The following is a 17428-nucleotide window of genomic DNA, read 5'->3' as shown; positions in this document are numbered from 1 at the left end:
GAGTGTTCCTTTATCTTGGAAACTATGTTCCCAGATTGTCCTCTTCTTAGTTCGGGACTGAGCTCCATGGACAATTGGTTTTGCTTGTAATACTAAATAATACTTCCAAGCTTCAACATTCTGGTAAGACCCACTCTATATTAGTTGAAAAGAAACGACTTAAGATAAATTCATTGCACGTTATAACTGTCATTCCTTGCCAGAGTATCTCTAATCATTTGCAAGTTCTAGGCTCAAAATAGATGCAACTCATATTACTCAGGTTAACTGTAATTAGAAGAGTAAAGTTTATTCCAATACAAGTTGTATTTCATGTCGATAAAATTTCTAGGATTTCTAATAATCGTGAAGAGGTGTTATAGGTGTCTCGTTGGCTCCCTCATCTGTCTTATTCACACTCAAATGAATGTTTCTTTTTTTTTAGCATTGTTTTCTTCTTTTATGAAGTCTCCTACTCAGGAGCATTGGAGAGCAGCCTCACATGCTCTTTGTTATTTATAGGGGACTTGCTCCTACATGATCATATATGAAGAGGTGATCACTCTCTTTGGTTGGAGTGATTCTAATGATTGGGTAGGTGATGTGGATTCAAGACATTCCACCACTATAGGTTATGCTTCTCCCTTGGATTAGGAGTTATCTTGTGGAGTAGCAAGAAGTAGCCTAATATGGCTCTTTCTTCTATAGAGGCAGAGTATCATGCCTTATGTTCTATAGCTATAGAGGTAGTTTGGCTTTGTTGCATGTTGTTGGAGATTGGTTTTTCTCTGCCCCTAGTGGACCTATGGAGCTACGTATGGACAATCAAAGTTGTCAGAGATTGGTTTTTCTTTGCCCCTAGTGGACCTATGGAGCTACGTATGGACAATCAAAGTGCTCTAGCTCTAGCCAAGAACCTTATATTTCATGTTCACATGAAGCAGCACATCAAGGTTTAGTACCACTATGTTTGAGAGTGAATCTTGGATTTTGAGTCAATGGTGGCCTATTGTCCCATGGAGGAAATGTGATAGATCTCTTCACAAAGCCTTTGCCCAAGGTTTCTATGCTTCATCATATCAGGTTAATGGGCCTTCACACTCATAAGATTTGAGAGGGGATGTTAGCTTGCCTATGTTAGTTATGTTAATTTGTCATCTCCTCATTGTGAGCTCTTGTTTTAGAGTCACATGATGAAGACATAGGAGCTCTGGTAGTTTAGGTGTACTTTCTTTATTTTTTGACTTCCTATGTGCATTCTTAGGCCAGGTGCTCTCCGCACTCTACCTACACCTGCTAGACATTGTCATTATCATACGGGATTTTTATGGGATCACCCCATATATTTTTTGGCATTGTCCCTTAATTGACCAACATTTATGGCCTCCTATGTTGTACATCAATCATATTTGGGTATCTTTTTGGCTATTTATAGCTATCCCCCCCACTTGTGACACAGGCTCTTCAATCTTCAATATTCTCTTTGCACATGCACACTCTGGATCTCCATGCTTCATGCCACCATCCTCATCAGCCTGATTTGGTGCTCTCACTCACACTTTGGGCTATGTGCAAGGACTGATTAGTCCATCATCATTGCATTAGCATTCTTCTTTAGTCAGTGCAATATTCTTCCTTCATTCTCTATTTTCACTTTTTCTCTCTCTCTACTTTTGTCTATGTTTATGTTTCTCCTCCATTGTGCACTCTCATAATATAAAGTTGTGGGAATAACATGGCCATAATCTTTTTTTTATTAATCAAATCTCATTCTTGAGTATTCCTTTATTAGGCCTCCCACCATTGTAAGGGGTGTGTACCTTACACCACCATTAAAAGGGGTGTGTTCCTTGTGGTTGCTTGTTACATTTCTTTTTTTCATGAAATCTGCGATTATAGCTATGGTTAGATCATGGCTTATACATGCTTCTTTTTCATTTTATATGTTTTCTTGGAGCTTTGTAACTAGCTCTTTAACACTAATATCAAAGAATAGGGTTTTATATATTTGCAAGGCCATTTTCAAGCTCGGATCTAGTTACTATCACCATATAAGGTAAGTGGAGTTCAAGACTTAGTTACTGGACTAGGTAGAGCTCAAACTATGACTCCTTGGGGCTTCTTGTAATTAGTCTTTACTAATTCTAGAATTCTTGGAGAGGGTCTGAAGAAGAAATGGCGGGTCCTTTGTTATTTTACAAGTTTGTGGTCAATAAGTGGCCCATTTTGGAATCTCTAGGTCTAACCAATGTTAATGAAGGTTAGGGAAGCCTAAGTAGGGTTAGCTTTTGTTAATGCAAGCTTTCTCTTATCTCAAATTGTCCCATCAAGTCCACCTATTCATGCAATGATTTCTAGGTGAAGATAGTATGTGAGTCTCTTGCCAAATCTCATAAGTTGCATCATAGGAGCCCTAATGAGAAATCCTCTATGGGTAAGCCATGTAATGAGTTATGGTGGTGCACTTTCTAGTTGTCACAACAACTTTGAGACTCAAAAAAATCCCATTATTGAACAAAAGAAGTGATACTGCTTCCTTTTCATCCCATTTAGTTAATTGTGCATGCTACTTCTAGAGATTCTATTCAAGAATTGCCATAATCAATCCATAAAAGGGAACAATCTAGTTGGAGGATTTGGTAAAAGCACGTGAGAGGAGCAAAATCCCATTGTTATGTGAGCAGCCATGTAAGAGAAAGAGAGGAGCAAAAGCCCATTGTTATGTGAGCAGCCATGTAAGAGAAAGAGAGGAGCAAAAGCTCGTGATTGTGTGAGAAACCATGTAAGAAAAAGAGGCAAAAAGATAGCAAGAAAGAGAAGTACCAAAAAGAACTCTATATAGCTAAGGGAGAAAAGGCCATAAAAAAGCAACGGATGGTTGGTTAGGGGACTTACAGATGTTCATGACAACCTTAAGAGCATGTAGGCAAAGATCAATGAGTTAGAGGAGGGTAAGCAATTTGAGGATGTTAAAGTCACCTCGTGTAATAAAAAGCACTGACCTACAAAGTCTACCACTAGTTCACAAGAATGCACATGGAGAATACCAATAAATTTTGGAGGCCTTAGCACATTACAACAAACAAGATAAATTAGGAAATTTAGGAGAGGCTAGAGATATGAAAGGAATTATGAGAAGGAGAGAACTACATGCTTTATCAAGACTCTTTACTCAATAACTACATGACCTATAGGCTCAAATTGAGAAAAACATAAAATAGATGGAGGAGATAAAAGAAAAGTTACAAGAAGATGAAATTTTGAGAGAATAAGATAACTTTTTTTGCACATAGTTTGTAGAGCTCATAGTGCAACTAGAGCAAGAAATGGCAAGGATAGTAGTGCTCAACAGAAAGGGCAAAGATATCAGCTCTCAATAAAGAGTTGATGGAGACTCATCAAACTCTACCATAGATGAAGGTAACCTTCACCAGGCTATAGGACACAATGAAAATGAGTTTGACAATGTGGTCAATTAGATAGAGGAAGGAGCCCATAGGACCTATGAGAAATGTTATGGCAATTGACTACAGAGTTGGGAGAATCACTTCATAGGAAAATCTAGTTCAAACTTCATGCAATGACCTACAAACATGCACTTACATTACAATAGGAGCTCTATCAATAGGCTATATACACGTTATCCTCTATAAGCATGGCAAATCTAATAAATATAATTTATCCTAAGCATGAAATATTGCAAAAGCCATGATCAAGATAACCATAGCTATTTCTCATATTAATGTGTAGAATGAATATAATAGGAAAAATGACGGTGGCAAGATACCCACCTCCTATAATGGTGGAACAAGATTCTCACCCCTCAACTATGGCGGGAGGTCTAAGAATAGGATTCCTCATGAAGAAAATTTAATTAATGGTAAAAAGATAACATGCACAATTACATTCTTAGCCTTTTATACTCCACACTAACCCTATGCTTTAGAAGGCACTTATTTGCTCTATTACAAGCCATCTCCTTCCTAAAGAAACTTTGTCCTCAAAGCTTGCAATGTTTTAGAGAGTTTACAATGAATAGTTCAAGGATAACTTGGTGGCATGTTAATCCATGTTGAAATAAAAGACTTGATCCCGAAGAAGATCCCTTCAATGAGTGTAAATAAGTAAGATGATCCAATGAACTACTATGGATTGTCAAAAACATGGCTGCCATAAAAAACTGCCATAAATTGTGATAGAGAAGTCTGATTGACATGAGTGAGGTATTACTACAAATTAGAGACCATAACGAACCCATTCATCACATAAAATGCAATATTTGTGCCAAGAACACAATTTAATTCATAATATTAAATTCACATAGCAATCTATCCATTGTCTTGTAACTATATAAAGTACATCATTTTGAAGGGTCTTAATATTCTTTGGAGGAGAGGTGAATACATATAGAATGAATATGAAATTTACATTATAAGCATGAGAAAATGACTATCATTGGAAGCAATTATCCCCAAGGTCAAAAAGTGACCATGAAAGAAAGCATCACCTCAATAATATCCATGTGTACCATCCATGAAAACATGCACTCCATCACTAGTGCTTGGACCAAATGGAAAGCGATTCATTGGATCAAAGAATTCTTCATAGTTGGCATTCTCCATGGTTGGGATTCTTATTCATCCATATGTCTAATGAATATCATATGAGTATCTACATTTTGAGCTTTGTAGCTTTTCTTATGATCTTGAGACCAAATTTCCTAGCATTTAAAATACAAACCCTCAGCATGCATTCCTTTAAGCTTGTCACTAGATAAAAGTTTGCCATTAGTACTATTTCTAGTGGCTTTTGTGCCACTTTCAGCCTTGTAGAGTTATCTTTTGATTTAGCTATAGGTCTGACCTCCTTGTTTTGAAGCAAAAATAGTGGAATTAGGTACTTTGCTATGATTATTACCATAGTTACTTAATCTCATGTTTTCTTAGCTAAAACCTTCTCTTAAAAGGTTGAAATTATGCCTTGAACTTGGAAACTAATTGGATGAAATATTTTCCATAATTTTGGGCCAGAAAGAAGACATATCTCTTTTTGGATGTACCATTCACCAAGTTGAATGGCCACATAAATTGTTGTGGTTTGCAAGATGAAAATCAAGTCTATAAATGTACTTATCTAGTTTTGCTAGATCTAAAATCCCTTCCACATACATTGATAAATTGATAAACATGTTGGAATACTCTCTAATAGATATTCCTCTTTGCTTGTGATCATACCACCTCCTTTGCAACTTATCTTTTTCAATGGGAGAGACAAAAACATCAAGCATTCCCCTCTTGAATTCCTTCCAAGTGAAAACTCTTTCCCAATCTTTCTCACATATCTCCACCAAGTGTGGGCATAGCCTTCAAAATGAAGGGCTGCATAATACATATTTGCCTCATCACTACAAGGGTAGAGTGTAAAATACATTTCCAACTTATTTATCTACTCCTCCTATTCCATGGGTGAAGAATGATCTCCTTTGATATTTGGAATGCTAATTTTCTCCTTGTACTCTGGTAATTGTAAGGTAGTGCTAGATTTGTATTGGGCTATCCATAAGATTGTTGCCTCCATAACTCTTTATTCCATGAATTTTTCCTATAAAGGAGGGCTTCCCATTTTGATTGCTACTAAATCCATGAGGAGGAAATGAACCATTTCCATGATTAGAGGGCCAGTCAAGTGATTGGTGCTCTCTAGGTGCTTGATCATATAAAAGTATTGTTCCATCATGCCTTTCTTCAAAATTTACTTCCACTCTCCTTGGCAAGGTAGTAGGCTAAGGGTAAAAATACTTGTAGAATGGATCACACCCATGATATTCATCTTCAACTCTAATGTCCTCTTCTTGCCTAGAATCAATTATTTGGTTGTAACACAGTATTAGTGAGTTTGGGAATCTCCCAATTCCCATTTTTGTAATACTAAAAAGGTGGCACCCGGATAACACGCCCATAAGTTTCTCAAAACAATATGATGTAACTTATCATTGGAAAGCACTTGAAAAATGGAATCTATTAAACTATAGAGTGCTCAATTTGGAGTTATAGTGTTCAAGTTATGACAAATCCAAAGATTTGACCACGTGTCCCAAACTTATGGAAAATTCCTATATTACCCAATATGATGTTTTATGGCCTTGCCTTGTTCTTTGGTTAAAAAGTGTCATCAATTTTAGATGGTTCTCCCTTCTCAAAAGTAGTCACATTAAGTTGTGGAGTTAGAAATTGACCATGTGGGCGTGGAATATGATCATCAATAAGCTGAGGTTCATGCATCTTACTATCCAAACCTTTAATAACAGCAATTGACTCATCAAACATATTGTCCATATTTTCCATGGATTTATTAAGTGGGGGTGGAATATGATCATCAACAAGCTGAGGTTCATGCATCTTACTATCCAAACCTTTAATTAAAAAAATCGACTCATCAAACCTATTGTCCATATTTTCCATGGATTTATTAAGTAGATGTACGTCCCCAAGAATCCCCACATTCATATGATTCAACTCCTTGGATAATTATTGGTAGTCATTTGACCCTTGTGAATACACATACCTCTCCATTTTCATGTCGGTTATTTTGTGCATTAAGCATGCTTGTGCCTTCATCCTCTTTATGTTGATTTAAGATTAAAATTGATCTATTTGATTTTTAATTATATGTTCTTATACCCTCATTTATGGTTTTAATGATTTTATCCTTTCTTTTGTTTTAAGCCATATTAATTTCTATCCATACTGACAAGTAGTCAATAAATTGTCAATATCTTTTTATACCAATGCTCGATTGAAGTGATTTTTAGGTAGAAAGCTCCATGATGAAGTCATAGATGTACTCTCTATTTTACATTAAAATTGCAATTACCTATTCTAGAACCAACTTTACCAATTTATCAAAAATTATCCAAAACCTTGTTTTATCCTTTTTTTAACATGTAAACCCTCCTGTAACTCGTAAGCACCCTATAATAACCTATAGTACCCATGGGAGAAGGTTTTAATATTTGTAAACCCTACTCGTAGCCTTACAATGATTTATGGTACATGTAAGGAAGGCTTTGGACTTGTATCATCTATTTTTGGCCCTATTTTTTATGATGGATCCCTATAAATGAGTGTAATGAATCACTAGATTATAGTGGAATACAATCTATTCACCTATAAATTTTATGGGATCTGGATCATCGGGGATTTGCAAAGTCCTCTTAGGTTGAGATGGCACACCCCTTCAGGGGCATAATCGATAAGGGAGGATCACCTCTCTTTTAGCTTAATGACTCACTTGGCATCCACTTTTCCTCTTGAGAATATACATGGTAAATATATGCTATGTCTAAGAAAACATGGATGAGATGCAAGGCTGAAAAGAGTCTTTGTGATCTTCAATGATATGCAAGTATTGATAGGTATAAAGAGCTGAAATAGAATGAAAAGGGTTAGGGAATTACCCTTCAACACAGTGACTCATTGCTTTACAACATTTTCCACTTACCACCATGATGATTTTTCCAATTGTAGTAATCAATGGGTCACACAAAAAGGCACGATCAATGTTAGGCATAGAATGATGCCAATGAATCAATTACAACATCAATAGAGCATTGAACTTAATGGGTAGAATGCAAACATAACTACAATCAAACCTAGGAAAGGCCTTATATGCTATCAAATGTGAAATTTTATCATGGATCCCTCTTAACCCCTCTTTTCAGCAAGTGGATAAGCCAAACAAATGAACGGAAAGAGTCATTGAAGAGAATAGACTCAAATGTACCTCTTAACGAGTAGTGAAGAGAATTGATGGAGAACCAATTCGATCATTTCTCTACTAAATCTTTCCTCCAAAGGGTCAAACTTGATGGCAACAAGCTAATCCTTGTTATAAACAACTCCTAGATTCTTTTCCCCAACCTATAATACATCTATGTACCAAGATTGACCATATGCACCATAGAAGCTTCATATCTTGGTCAAAAGTCTTCAATGATTGCTATAGTAATATTCTATTGCCAATATTGGCCTCTATCTTGATGAAGCCCCCAATTCGTAAGTGCTTTTGAGTAAAAACTATATGTTCTCCACTATCATCCCTAATAGAAGTAAGCGTCAAATCTTGATGAGGTGAACTAATGTGAGTGAAGTAAGTGCTACAGGCCTTAATCACACTCCGAGGAGTATGAAAATGCTAAAAGCCCCATCAAATCCACAAGAATTAAAGAGATTTTTGAACTTCATTATTTTCCATAGAGAAAGAAAGAGAGGAAATGCTTCAAATCTTGTGATAATGCTTTAATGTTGGCCCACTATTGAAAGCTTGAGCTTCAATGGAATCAACCAAAAGCCCTTTCAAATCTTCAAGTAGAAGCCAAACATCGAGTGATATTCATATACTCCATATCTAGGGTTTATTAATCTTCATGAGTTGTAAAATAGGGTTGAGGATGAAAAGTGAAGCTTGAATGCAATGAAGGAAACTTGTCATACCCATTAGGAAAGCATATGAGCCATTCTAGACTCAAATTGTGGAGCAGTTTGAAGGTGTATTGCCTCCTATCATAGTTGGAAACATTGCAATTTGCATTGAATGTGCTATTGCCTACATGGATTCAAACCTCTCCTATTCAGTGCTTGATATACTCCCTTTGAAGCAAATAATCAAGATCTAGTGGCATCCAAGGCAAGAGAAGTAATAGTGAGAGGGTATGAGAATAATTCTTTCATAGAAATTGAAGAAAGATCTTGAAGAAGACAAGGGAAACCATGTTTCTTTGAAAAGTAACCACTATTAGTCGTCTCCAAACTCTATGAACACCATTTTGTCCAAGAACTACATAACCACCATTCCTTCAAGACCTCTTTCAAGAAGCTCCAAAATAGTCATAGTTTGTCGCACAAGTCCTTAACTAGTCACAGTTTTGAGATAAGTAAACCTTGTGACCAAGACTTCAACTACAGTTACTTGTCTTTAATGTTTATGACCATATCTTGACCAGAAAATGACCTTGTAATGAGAGCAAATTCATGCAATTTCCCAATCTTGACCACATTAAAGAACCAACAAATCCAAAATAATAGATCATTTGTATGACATTATCTATAGTGATCAAGAGATGAGAAATATAAGATTAATACACCTAGAACTTTCTAAACCAAGTGACATACAAATTTAGTCTCCTATTGAAGCCTTCATTGTGTTAGAGTAACTTGAAGTTATGACAACCCCTTCTAATGTATCAATCCTTTGGATTTTGATGAACATGAGTAAAGAGCTAAGGTAGAATTACAAGAGTTGCCACCAATAGCTAACACCTAATACTCAAGGGCACTATGAGAGAATGTTGTAGCTCCTTAGGGCTACTACACTGAGAAAGTCCCAAACTATCTAGTTGGTATTCGAGAAGCAAAAGCACAAAGGGAAGATGTAGATGAGCCTGAGGCAATATCATGAGAAGCAAAAGATGGAAGAGATTATAATTTTTTATGTCAATGTTTATTAGGAAGCCAAATTTAGGAAACCCTTCCCACTTAGTACAATACAAAAACTGAACAAGGTGGGGAAAACATAGCCAAGAAATAGTTGGAGAGATGAGATAGATTAGCTTTTCATACTATCTACAAAGTTCCAAAGGAAAAGAGTTGATGAGAATATCTCACTTAGAAACCACAAGAGGTGTGGAAGTGTAAGCTACAATGGAGATATACCATTCTCGAAGTAGATGAGTAGGCTTTGTGTGCTTTTTGCTATTCAAGGTGGCAGAGAGATGTTTTCTATTTTCCATACCCACAGAGGCATGTGAGTGACTATGATGCTCAACAACATGGTAGGTATGACTTCTTAAAAATTCCCAAAATCTATGTTTCACAACCCCACAAGTTTTTTCTTTTTTAGATACGGGATCTATTGCCATATTTCAATAGTTTCATCAAGAGGTTTACAAATTTCCCAAATCCCATACTTTGTTATCACATATAATTATCGTCATATGATAGTCAAGCTACTACAATAGCCATTGACTCCCTATGTGGATGCCTTGCCACCTCTATTCTTGGGCATCAACATACGTATTGATCACATTGCTATAGCAAGACTTCACCTGCCCACTCTACTGTTTGATTTGCATGGTGTACTCACCCTTTCTATCCAAAGTAATCCATTTAGCTCTATGAATCCCTCAAACTTTCTAGACATTAGTGACCATCAACATCAAAGGCCACACCTTTCTAGACATCATTTACCAAAGTACTCGGATATCTACAACATTAGTGGGAACATCATCTTCTTCTTTAGTAATTATTCTTCTTCGGTAGCAAGCATCACTCCTCCATGAGGACTACTTCATCAAGATGGTCCTAGAATTCCATGTCCACCTTTTGCATGAGTGCCATGAGACTAATACTCATCTCTTGGAGGGGGTTAATATTAATGGTAAATCTAGAATATATAAGTAAAAAGGCAATGAAGGACAAACAAAGCAAGGTCAAGCATACATTTCAATGGACTCACTAATCATACACTTACCCTCTTTATGATCAAATCACTCAAGAGAGAGACACTAAATGTCAATGTTAGATGGAATCTAAAGCATTGATAATCAATTAGATAGAGATTTTGAAAGATAAAGAGTGAAGAATTTAAGAGTTCTTACTAGAATGAATCCTTAAATAATGCTTGATTGATTCTATCAACCCAATGTCATGAAAACAAGACTCAATGATGACTCAATGATAGCTCTGAAGCTTCAATGCAAAAATGCTCCCATTGCTTCATCTAATGAACTTGAAACTTCGTAGATCACTTCTCCTTGATCTTTAAACAATACATCTTGAAATAAGAGCACTTCCAAAATTAAGAATGGGATAAAATAAGGATTCCCCCTAATTCTTGCACTATGAATCAATCTTGGTCCCAGAGGTTTTTAATTCTTCCACTATTGAAGCCATCTTCAATGATGCTCAATGTATTGAAGCATTGTGCTCAAGTGATGAAGCTGTCATGAAGATTTTTGAAGCTTGGTTGAAGCATCCATGGCTATCCATTGCTTTTATATTAGGGTTTATGAAGAAGAAAGAATGTTAAGAACTAGAAGAATATATTTAAATATTGTCCAAATATGTTGGCACAATAGAGAATAGTGCCTAAGTGATGATCTTGATGTAGCTTAGTGAAGCATCTCTTATTCAAATAAAGAAAGAGTTGTTGTTGCCTTACTTCTTTCTAAGGGTTCTTAAAAGAGAAAGAATGCTATGATCAATGGGAATGGAAATCAAATGTTGATCCAATGTGTTGCCAAGGGTAGAGGATAGACATTATAGAGTGCTCAAAGAGTGGTAATGTATGAAACAATGGATTCAAGGCTACACAAATGGTGCAAAAAAATGTGTCGGTCTATTTAGTGCAACTCCTCAATGATCCTATGCCTTATAAGTATTACACTTCAAGCTTACAATGTTTAGATCATAGTTCAATCATGATTTGATACCCTAAAAGGTTGGAAAGAGAGAAATGAGATGAATTCCACCATTGAAGGTTGAAAGAGAGCCATAGAAGAGGCTCGAAATAAAGCTTGTTTGAGAAGTAAGAGGTTTTAGTCTCCAAGTTTTGTACACCCCATTTTGGTAAAATGACCTCCATAAATGCTTGAAAATAGGTGACAAGTTGCTAAATGTGTCATCCTTCCACCATATCTATTGAAATCTCCTCCAAATAACTCCATTTTTAACTCCATCTATCTATAGAAGCTCTGCTAGTCATAGGAATGTACCTACAACAAATTTGCACCTCCTTTACCTTGTTTATTATGGAAATTTATAAGTAGGATATGAAATTGGATATGATCTAAAGCTAAGGTTCTAATACCATTGAAATGAAGCTTCTTCTTACTAAAAATGAACCTTAATTCCAAACAAAAATAATAAGAAACCATAGCCAAAACCAAGACATAATGGTTGCTAAGAAATGAGCCAAGGAACCATAGCAATATCTTGCATTAAAATGAGGTTCACAATACATGGAACCAGTGGCAAAAATTAGAAGATAGCAAGACAAAGAGTAATGGTTCTTGATGAGGCCACAACTCATACATGAGAACTCACCATCATGCTAAGTGTCATCATCGTTTGGTGCCCAATTGGTATTCTTGCTAGTATTGCCCTATACATCTCATGTGTCATCTTATGGGTTCCATTGTCCATTTGTTGTGAGTTCTTATGTTTGTCTTTTTGCTAGTGTCTATTCACTCATTCCATGCTTCAATTCATTTGCATATTCTCATATTGTTAGGGAAGCAACTTTCAAGAGCAACGATTAATGTTTAACTAAAACATTTAACATTTTGGTATCGAATACAAAAGACTTTAGTGTTTGATGTTGTAGGAATACTTGCATTAAATTTACATGTCTTTGCCATTTTGTAACAACAAAATTTGATCCTTGAATGCTCAAACTTCTTGAAACTCCACATTTAAACCTCACTTTTTCAAAAACACTAGCAATTAAACCACACAATGAAAAACACATAAATGTGTCCACCATTTGGAGTTTGCAAAACACCTTGAAATCATACAAATGAAGAGGTTAGTAATTTTCACAAGATGCTTCCTATACTCCCAAAATGTCTCTTATCTCTTAAAATAGTCAATAAAATGGTTAAAACCATCAATAAAATGGGAAAAACCACACGTTTGGATCAAACTTTCATTGGCCTCTCAACATAAATATGATAATTTTCCTTTCCTCTCCAAGTCGTCTCCGGAGTCAAATGCCTCTTTTCCACCAAATCACACATGTTGGTGCAATTTCATGCGGGTTTGTGAATTAATTGAAGAACTATAAGACCATCCAAACATATCAAGCAAGTTCCTGCAAGTTTTTGAAACTTCACTAAAGTTATACAAGGCCCTTAAAACACGTCAAGCAAGTTCAAGTTCATGCAAGTTTATGAAACTAACTTAAGTTATGCCAAGCCCTCAAAACAATGAGTCTTGTGGGTTTACAGACACTACCTGAAGGAATGCAAGGCCCTCAAAATATGTAAAACACATTCTCAAACAAGTCTCAAAGGTTTGGGGCTATATATTGTTGAAAACAAGTTCAAAGGGTTTGGAAAGGAGGATGATGCCTCTGCCATCTCCTTCACTTCCCTAATTAAGATGCCTCGATTCTCCGCATCCAAATCATTTGGTAAAATCTATGGAGTCTCGGTTTCACACTCAATTTTTGAATTCATGCGGTTAGGCTTAAAGTTTGAAGGTTGCAACACACTTCCAAGGGCATTTTACCCTTCTAGGGAAAGGTTATCCTTCAGACGAAAAATAATATATTTTTAAAAATAGTTATATGACTTTCCGACAATCTGTTTCGAAGGAAAAGGAGACCGAGCTTTTCTTAGATCTTCCGAATTAAAAGTTGGGCAACCCTTCAAATTTGAGGCCTGTGAATCACGCTAGGCAATGATTTGAGCTGGCAGCCCCCCATCCCCATTTAATGGGATATCCTGCACCTGCACCTTTGTTTTGTCAGCACTGTCCAACGGCGGCTTCCTTTTCCTGTCATAGTTGTAATAACATGAATATAGTACCAATTGAGTGCACCCCAGGAAAAACCCTGTGCCATTTGATATCTGCAAAACCCATAAGCAATTATTGGCATCCGCACAGCATCTCACCAAATCATGGTCATCCTGTCATGCAGCATCAGCACATTATCTGGTATATGAGTCACGTAATCATCTAATTGAACCATTGCCACATTTCTTCATGCGGTTTCGTGGGAATGTATGTAGCTAATTTCCTTGATGCGATTTCCTCTCTCTGCTAAAACTTAAGAATTGAACCATCGCTAGATTTCTTCATGCACTTTTGTGGGACTACAGCTCATTTTCCTAGCTGCAGTTTAGTTTTCTCTCTGTGTGCAAGAACGTTGCCTAATACTTCTGTAGTAGTGCTGTGAAGCTTGTGCCTGTTGTAGAGCTAAGCCATTGCCAATGTTCTGCAAATTAAGTTGCAGTAGAACTGCAACTTTATTTATACATGAGAGAGAGACATCTGGAACACCAATTTACGAGGTCATGAAATCTTGTGAGTCTCTTCTAGAAGCTTAAGCGTGAGCATGAGTTTCTTCGACTAATTACCCCAATGAAGACGTCCCGAGCGACAATGGCATACGCAAACCAGACGCCTCCACAAACGAACAAGGACAAGGAGAGAAGCAATGGCATGTACTGAACACTCCTGGTTGCGATAACCAACCTCTGTTTGACCAACACAATGTCAGTGGGCCCAGAATTTATTACTGAGAAAAATGTAAATAGGGCCGGCCCTTTGTCAGCAATTAAAGTGTATTTTCCGAGGGCATTGAAGAAGCTTTCCAAATTCTCACTCACCACAATGCTCAGTGGAGAGGCGTACACAAAGACAGAGTTAATAGAACACATGATTCCGACTATCTTGATTCGCAAGCTTCCATTTGTCAATTTCACGGTACACCCCAAGAAAATTGAGAACATGACCAGAATTATTGCCAGATGCCTGGCTGTGCTTACCTGCACATGTTCAGATATGTGCACAGGTATGAAATTCGAACATTGTGCATGCACTTGTATGTATGTGCATATCTCCCTAGGCAATGTATGTACGTATGGATGCATGCATGCATAGATAGCTAAACATGGCATTCATACTTACAGGCAGCATAGCATGCATGCGTGTGTGACAGGAATATTCAGGAATCAGAATGTTCTAAGGTTTCCTCACAGACATCCTTCCTTGAGGTTTCACAGATACAGAACAGAACTACATACCCTCTCCACTTTGGTCGAGTACAATATGTACATTGTTAAATAGAACAGTTCAAATGCGCAGGCGGCTGCCGCTATTGTCAGAATCAATATGGCTCCTGTTTGTATGATGCCATAGTACAACCACAGCATGTTGCTGAGGAGAGTGCATATGTACGGGAGCGATGAAAAGGACTCTATGGACCCTCTTTTGAAGATTTTCCAAAACGTAGACCTGCAATAATCGAATTCGCTGTTCATCAGCATACCTATCACAGAACCCCATTCATGCATTTCAGGGACAGCCTCAAGTTCGCAACAATCAGCTCGGGTATTACACTCGTGTGGAGCTGGGAGGTTTTGTCGAAGGCAAATTGCTAAAATGTCATGAGACTTTTAGTACATTAATTACAAAATGATGATGATGATGATGAAGAGACAATAAAAGGAAAAATAAATAAGAATAAAATGGCGTGCTCAAATAAGGTCCGCAAGATCAACGAAGGAGAAGTATGCTTGCTTGCATTCCAACATATCAAATTAGGCACACGCATTTCTTCATTTTCATATTTGTGCTTACAGAGGAGCTGCCAAAACCATCACCGATAGAATATTCCCTGCTCCAAAAAGAAAAGCAAGTTCCGTCAGCAGCCAGAATGCCACCAGCAGCAGTTTACCTGCTTCAACCATTTGATCATCGGCCGTCTTTAATTTAAGCGTGCTGATCAAAACATGATCGAATTCGAACACCATCCGACCGTCAAAATTCACACGTACACCACACCACGACTTCAGTGACGCTGATTGAAATTTGAAACCACGGCAGCATGAAAATACATACCCAATATGCCCAACACAAGAGCCAGCATCTCCATGGCCTAGATCAGCTCTTCTTTTGTCAAAATCGCCTGCTCAAACTCTGTGAGTACGATAGGAATGCTCAGATTATAGTGCCTGCCAGCCGCCTCGTGGAAGACCCCCAATTTCAATATGCTTATAACATGGCCAAGTTTTCAATTGCAGGAGAGCTACAGTACATTAAAGGACACTCCCGTGCCTCTCCAATAATGCCCACACATCAATTTAGATCATAGGCAGGCATGCTGACACACGATCACAAGAATGGAATTTGGTCATTCCAAATCACAGACGAATAATTGAAGCAACCACAATAGCAACCATGCTGCTTGTTGAGCATCCAGCAATTTAAGAAAAATGCTCCGTCAAAAGCTTTTGCTCAAATTATACCTCAATGGGGGGCGAGACCTTTCTTAGCAGAAGAAAAACAAAATACCCCAACTTTCTGGTCCCCCCGGGCCTTTTCTTTTTGAGTCACCACAAGCATAATTGGAAGGACACAAATATACTACTGCATATAATGGCTCCCCATTTAATTTAGGCATTAATAGAATATGGATCCAATTTGAGCAGATAGCGGACGCAGCCTCCTTTGTATGATGGATCATGTTTCCAGATAAAACATAAAGAACGAGAAACTGCATCTTTGTGTTGTCATTTTCAGAATCATATTTGCTTGGTTGCAGGTAAGGTACAAAGTGGTCAAATGAGTACATGATGGGGAATTAATTTTCCGACTGAGTTGCATCAATTCCCACCGCCGGTTGGATGAATGAATAATTTAAAGAACTAAGTTCTTCCTTATAGTACTCAGCAGATTGAAAAGGCGTTGGTGATGGTAACTTCGATCTGTAGGAGGCGAGGCCGCAGGCGGGTGTGTCATTTCTGAGAGAAATGCCACATCTCTCAGATGGAAAAAGAAAGATTCCATGGGATTAAGGATCCGCCATAGATTCTTCTCCACTATCCCCACACCCACCACCCACATCACCACCTTTTGCTTAATGGAATGTAAAAGGAGAAAGCTCTTAGTCTCTAGAGACTCTGTATATAAAGAATTTAGTGCCACTGAAATGGGGAATCATCGTCCGCGTCATTTACAGTCGTTCGCAAATCTTGTGATACTGTACAAATTCTGGTACCAGGGAGCGCTCGGTTTATTCTTTTAAAGTTTAAACCCGACAAATGACAAGCAGGAATTTCGAAACATTCGAAATATTAGTAAGGCACAAAAATGGCATGACTCATGAGTATTAAACGGCTATTATTACAATCATTTGAGACCACGAAAACATTCTCGGCCCACAAAAAGCCAACATCGAAAAGTTATTTGCCATTAGGCTAGTTTTAGTAATGATTTTCGAGCATTCTCGTTCCATTACAAAGCTCAATTATCAAAACAATAATGATGCTAATCAACCGTGTAGGCTTTCACGTGTTTAGAAAAAGTTGAAACTTGACATTGCGTTATTCTTGATTTAATATTCATTTGAGTATGAAAAGACGTTGTTGTTCCATTCAATTATTCATTTAAATTTAATAATAGTTCTTTTGTGCTCCAAAGGCATTAAAGTCTAGCATAAATGGGCACTAGGGTAAAGGGGCCAATAAAGTAGCACCCTCCAAAAGGAAAACACACCCCATCCCAATCAAGTGACAATTTTACAAGAAAGATGTGGCTTTTTTAGTCACTTAACAATATAATATGATTTTTTCAAAATTACAAGTGAGCTTAACTTGAGTCAAACAATTGAGCCATATAAGTTTTTTATATTTTAGATTCCTCGAGTGTCACTCTATTGGCCCCTC

The 17428-nt window shown here is 37.2% G+C and overlaps 1 protein-coding gene across 5 annotated transcripts; it reads right to left on the bottom strand.

Annotated features, from left to right (window-relative positions):
- Nucleotides 1-13027: 13027 nt before the first annotated feature.
- LOC148029470 (bidirectional sugar transporter SWEET15-like) lies at nucleotides 13028-16426 on the bottom strand. Of its 5 annotated transcripts, none has more exons than XM_087688295.1 (6): nucleotides 16010-16426; nucleotides 15603-15864; nucleotides 15342-15482; nucleotides 14786-14996; nucleotides 14117-14527; nucleotides 13028-13606 (listed from the first exon to the last, which is right to left on the bottom strand). In XM_087688295.1, the coding sequence occupies exons 3-6, from the start codon at nucleotides 15449-15451 to the stop codon at nucleotides 13430-13432; spliced, it is 909 nt and encodes a 302-aa protein (XP_087544421.1). In that variant the 5' UTR covers nucleotides 15452-15482; nucleotides 15603-15864; nucleotides 16010-16426; the 3' UTR covers nucleotides 13028-13429. The 5 variants fall into 5 exon arrangements, with proteins under 5 accessions (XP_087544421.1, XP_087544424.1, XP_087544425.1 ...); XM_087688298.1 differs by lacking the exon at nucleotides 16010-16426 and having other exon boundaries at nucleotides 14117-14236; nucleotides 14369-14527; nucleotides 15603-16003; XM_087688299.1 differs by lacking the exon at nucleotides 16010-16426 and having other exon boundaries at nucleotides 14117-14236; nucleotides 14369-14527; nucleotides 15342-15378; nucleotides 15603-16002.
- Between the last annotated feature and the right edge of the window lie 1002 nt (nucleotides 16427-17428).

This window comes from Lygodium microphyllum, chromosome 11 (assembly GCF_053477565.2).
Source record: "Lygodium microphyllum isolate KBCC chromosome 11, Lygodium_microphyllum_v1.1.10, whole genome shotgun sequence".
Taxonomy (NCBI): domain Eukaryota; kingdom Viridiplantae; phylum Streptophyta; class Polypodiopsida; order Schizaeales; family Lygodiaceae; genus Lygodium; species Lygodium microphyllum.
The sequence above is the reverse complement of the archived record's forward strand: the minus strand, read 5'-3'. Positions and strand labels throughout refer to the sequence as shown.

What these genes read in the sequence shown, in the direction of transcription:
- LOC148029470 (XM_087688295.1), bottom strand. Translation starts at nt 15,451, where the DNA reads ATGGTTGAAGCAGGTAAACTGCTGCTGGTGGCATTCTGGCTGCTGACG. An exon ending in ATGGTTTTGGCAGCTCCTCT is followed by an intron (nt 14,997 to 15,341) that starts GTAAGCACAAAT and finishes CGATTATTGCAG; the next exon opens with GTCTACGTTTTGGAAAATCT. An exon ending in CTCGGGACGTCTTCATTGGG is followed by an intron (nt 13,607 to 14,116) that starts GTAATTAGTCGA and finishes TGGGTTTTGCAG; the next exon opens with ATATCAAATGGCACAGGGTT.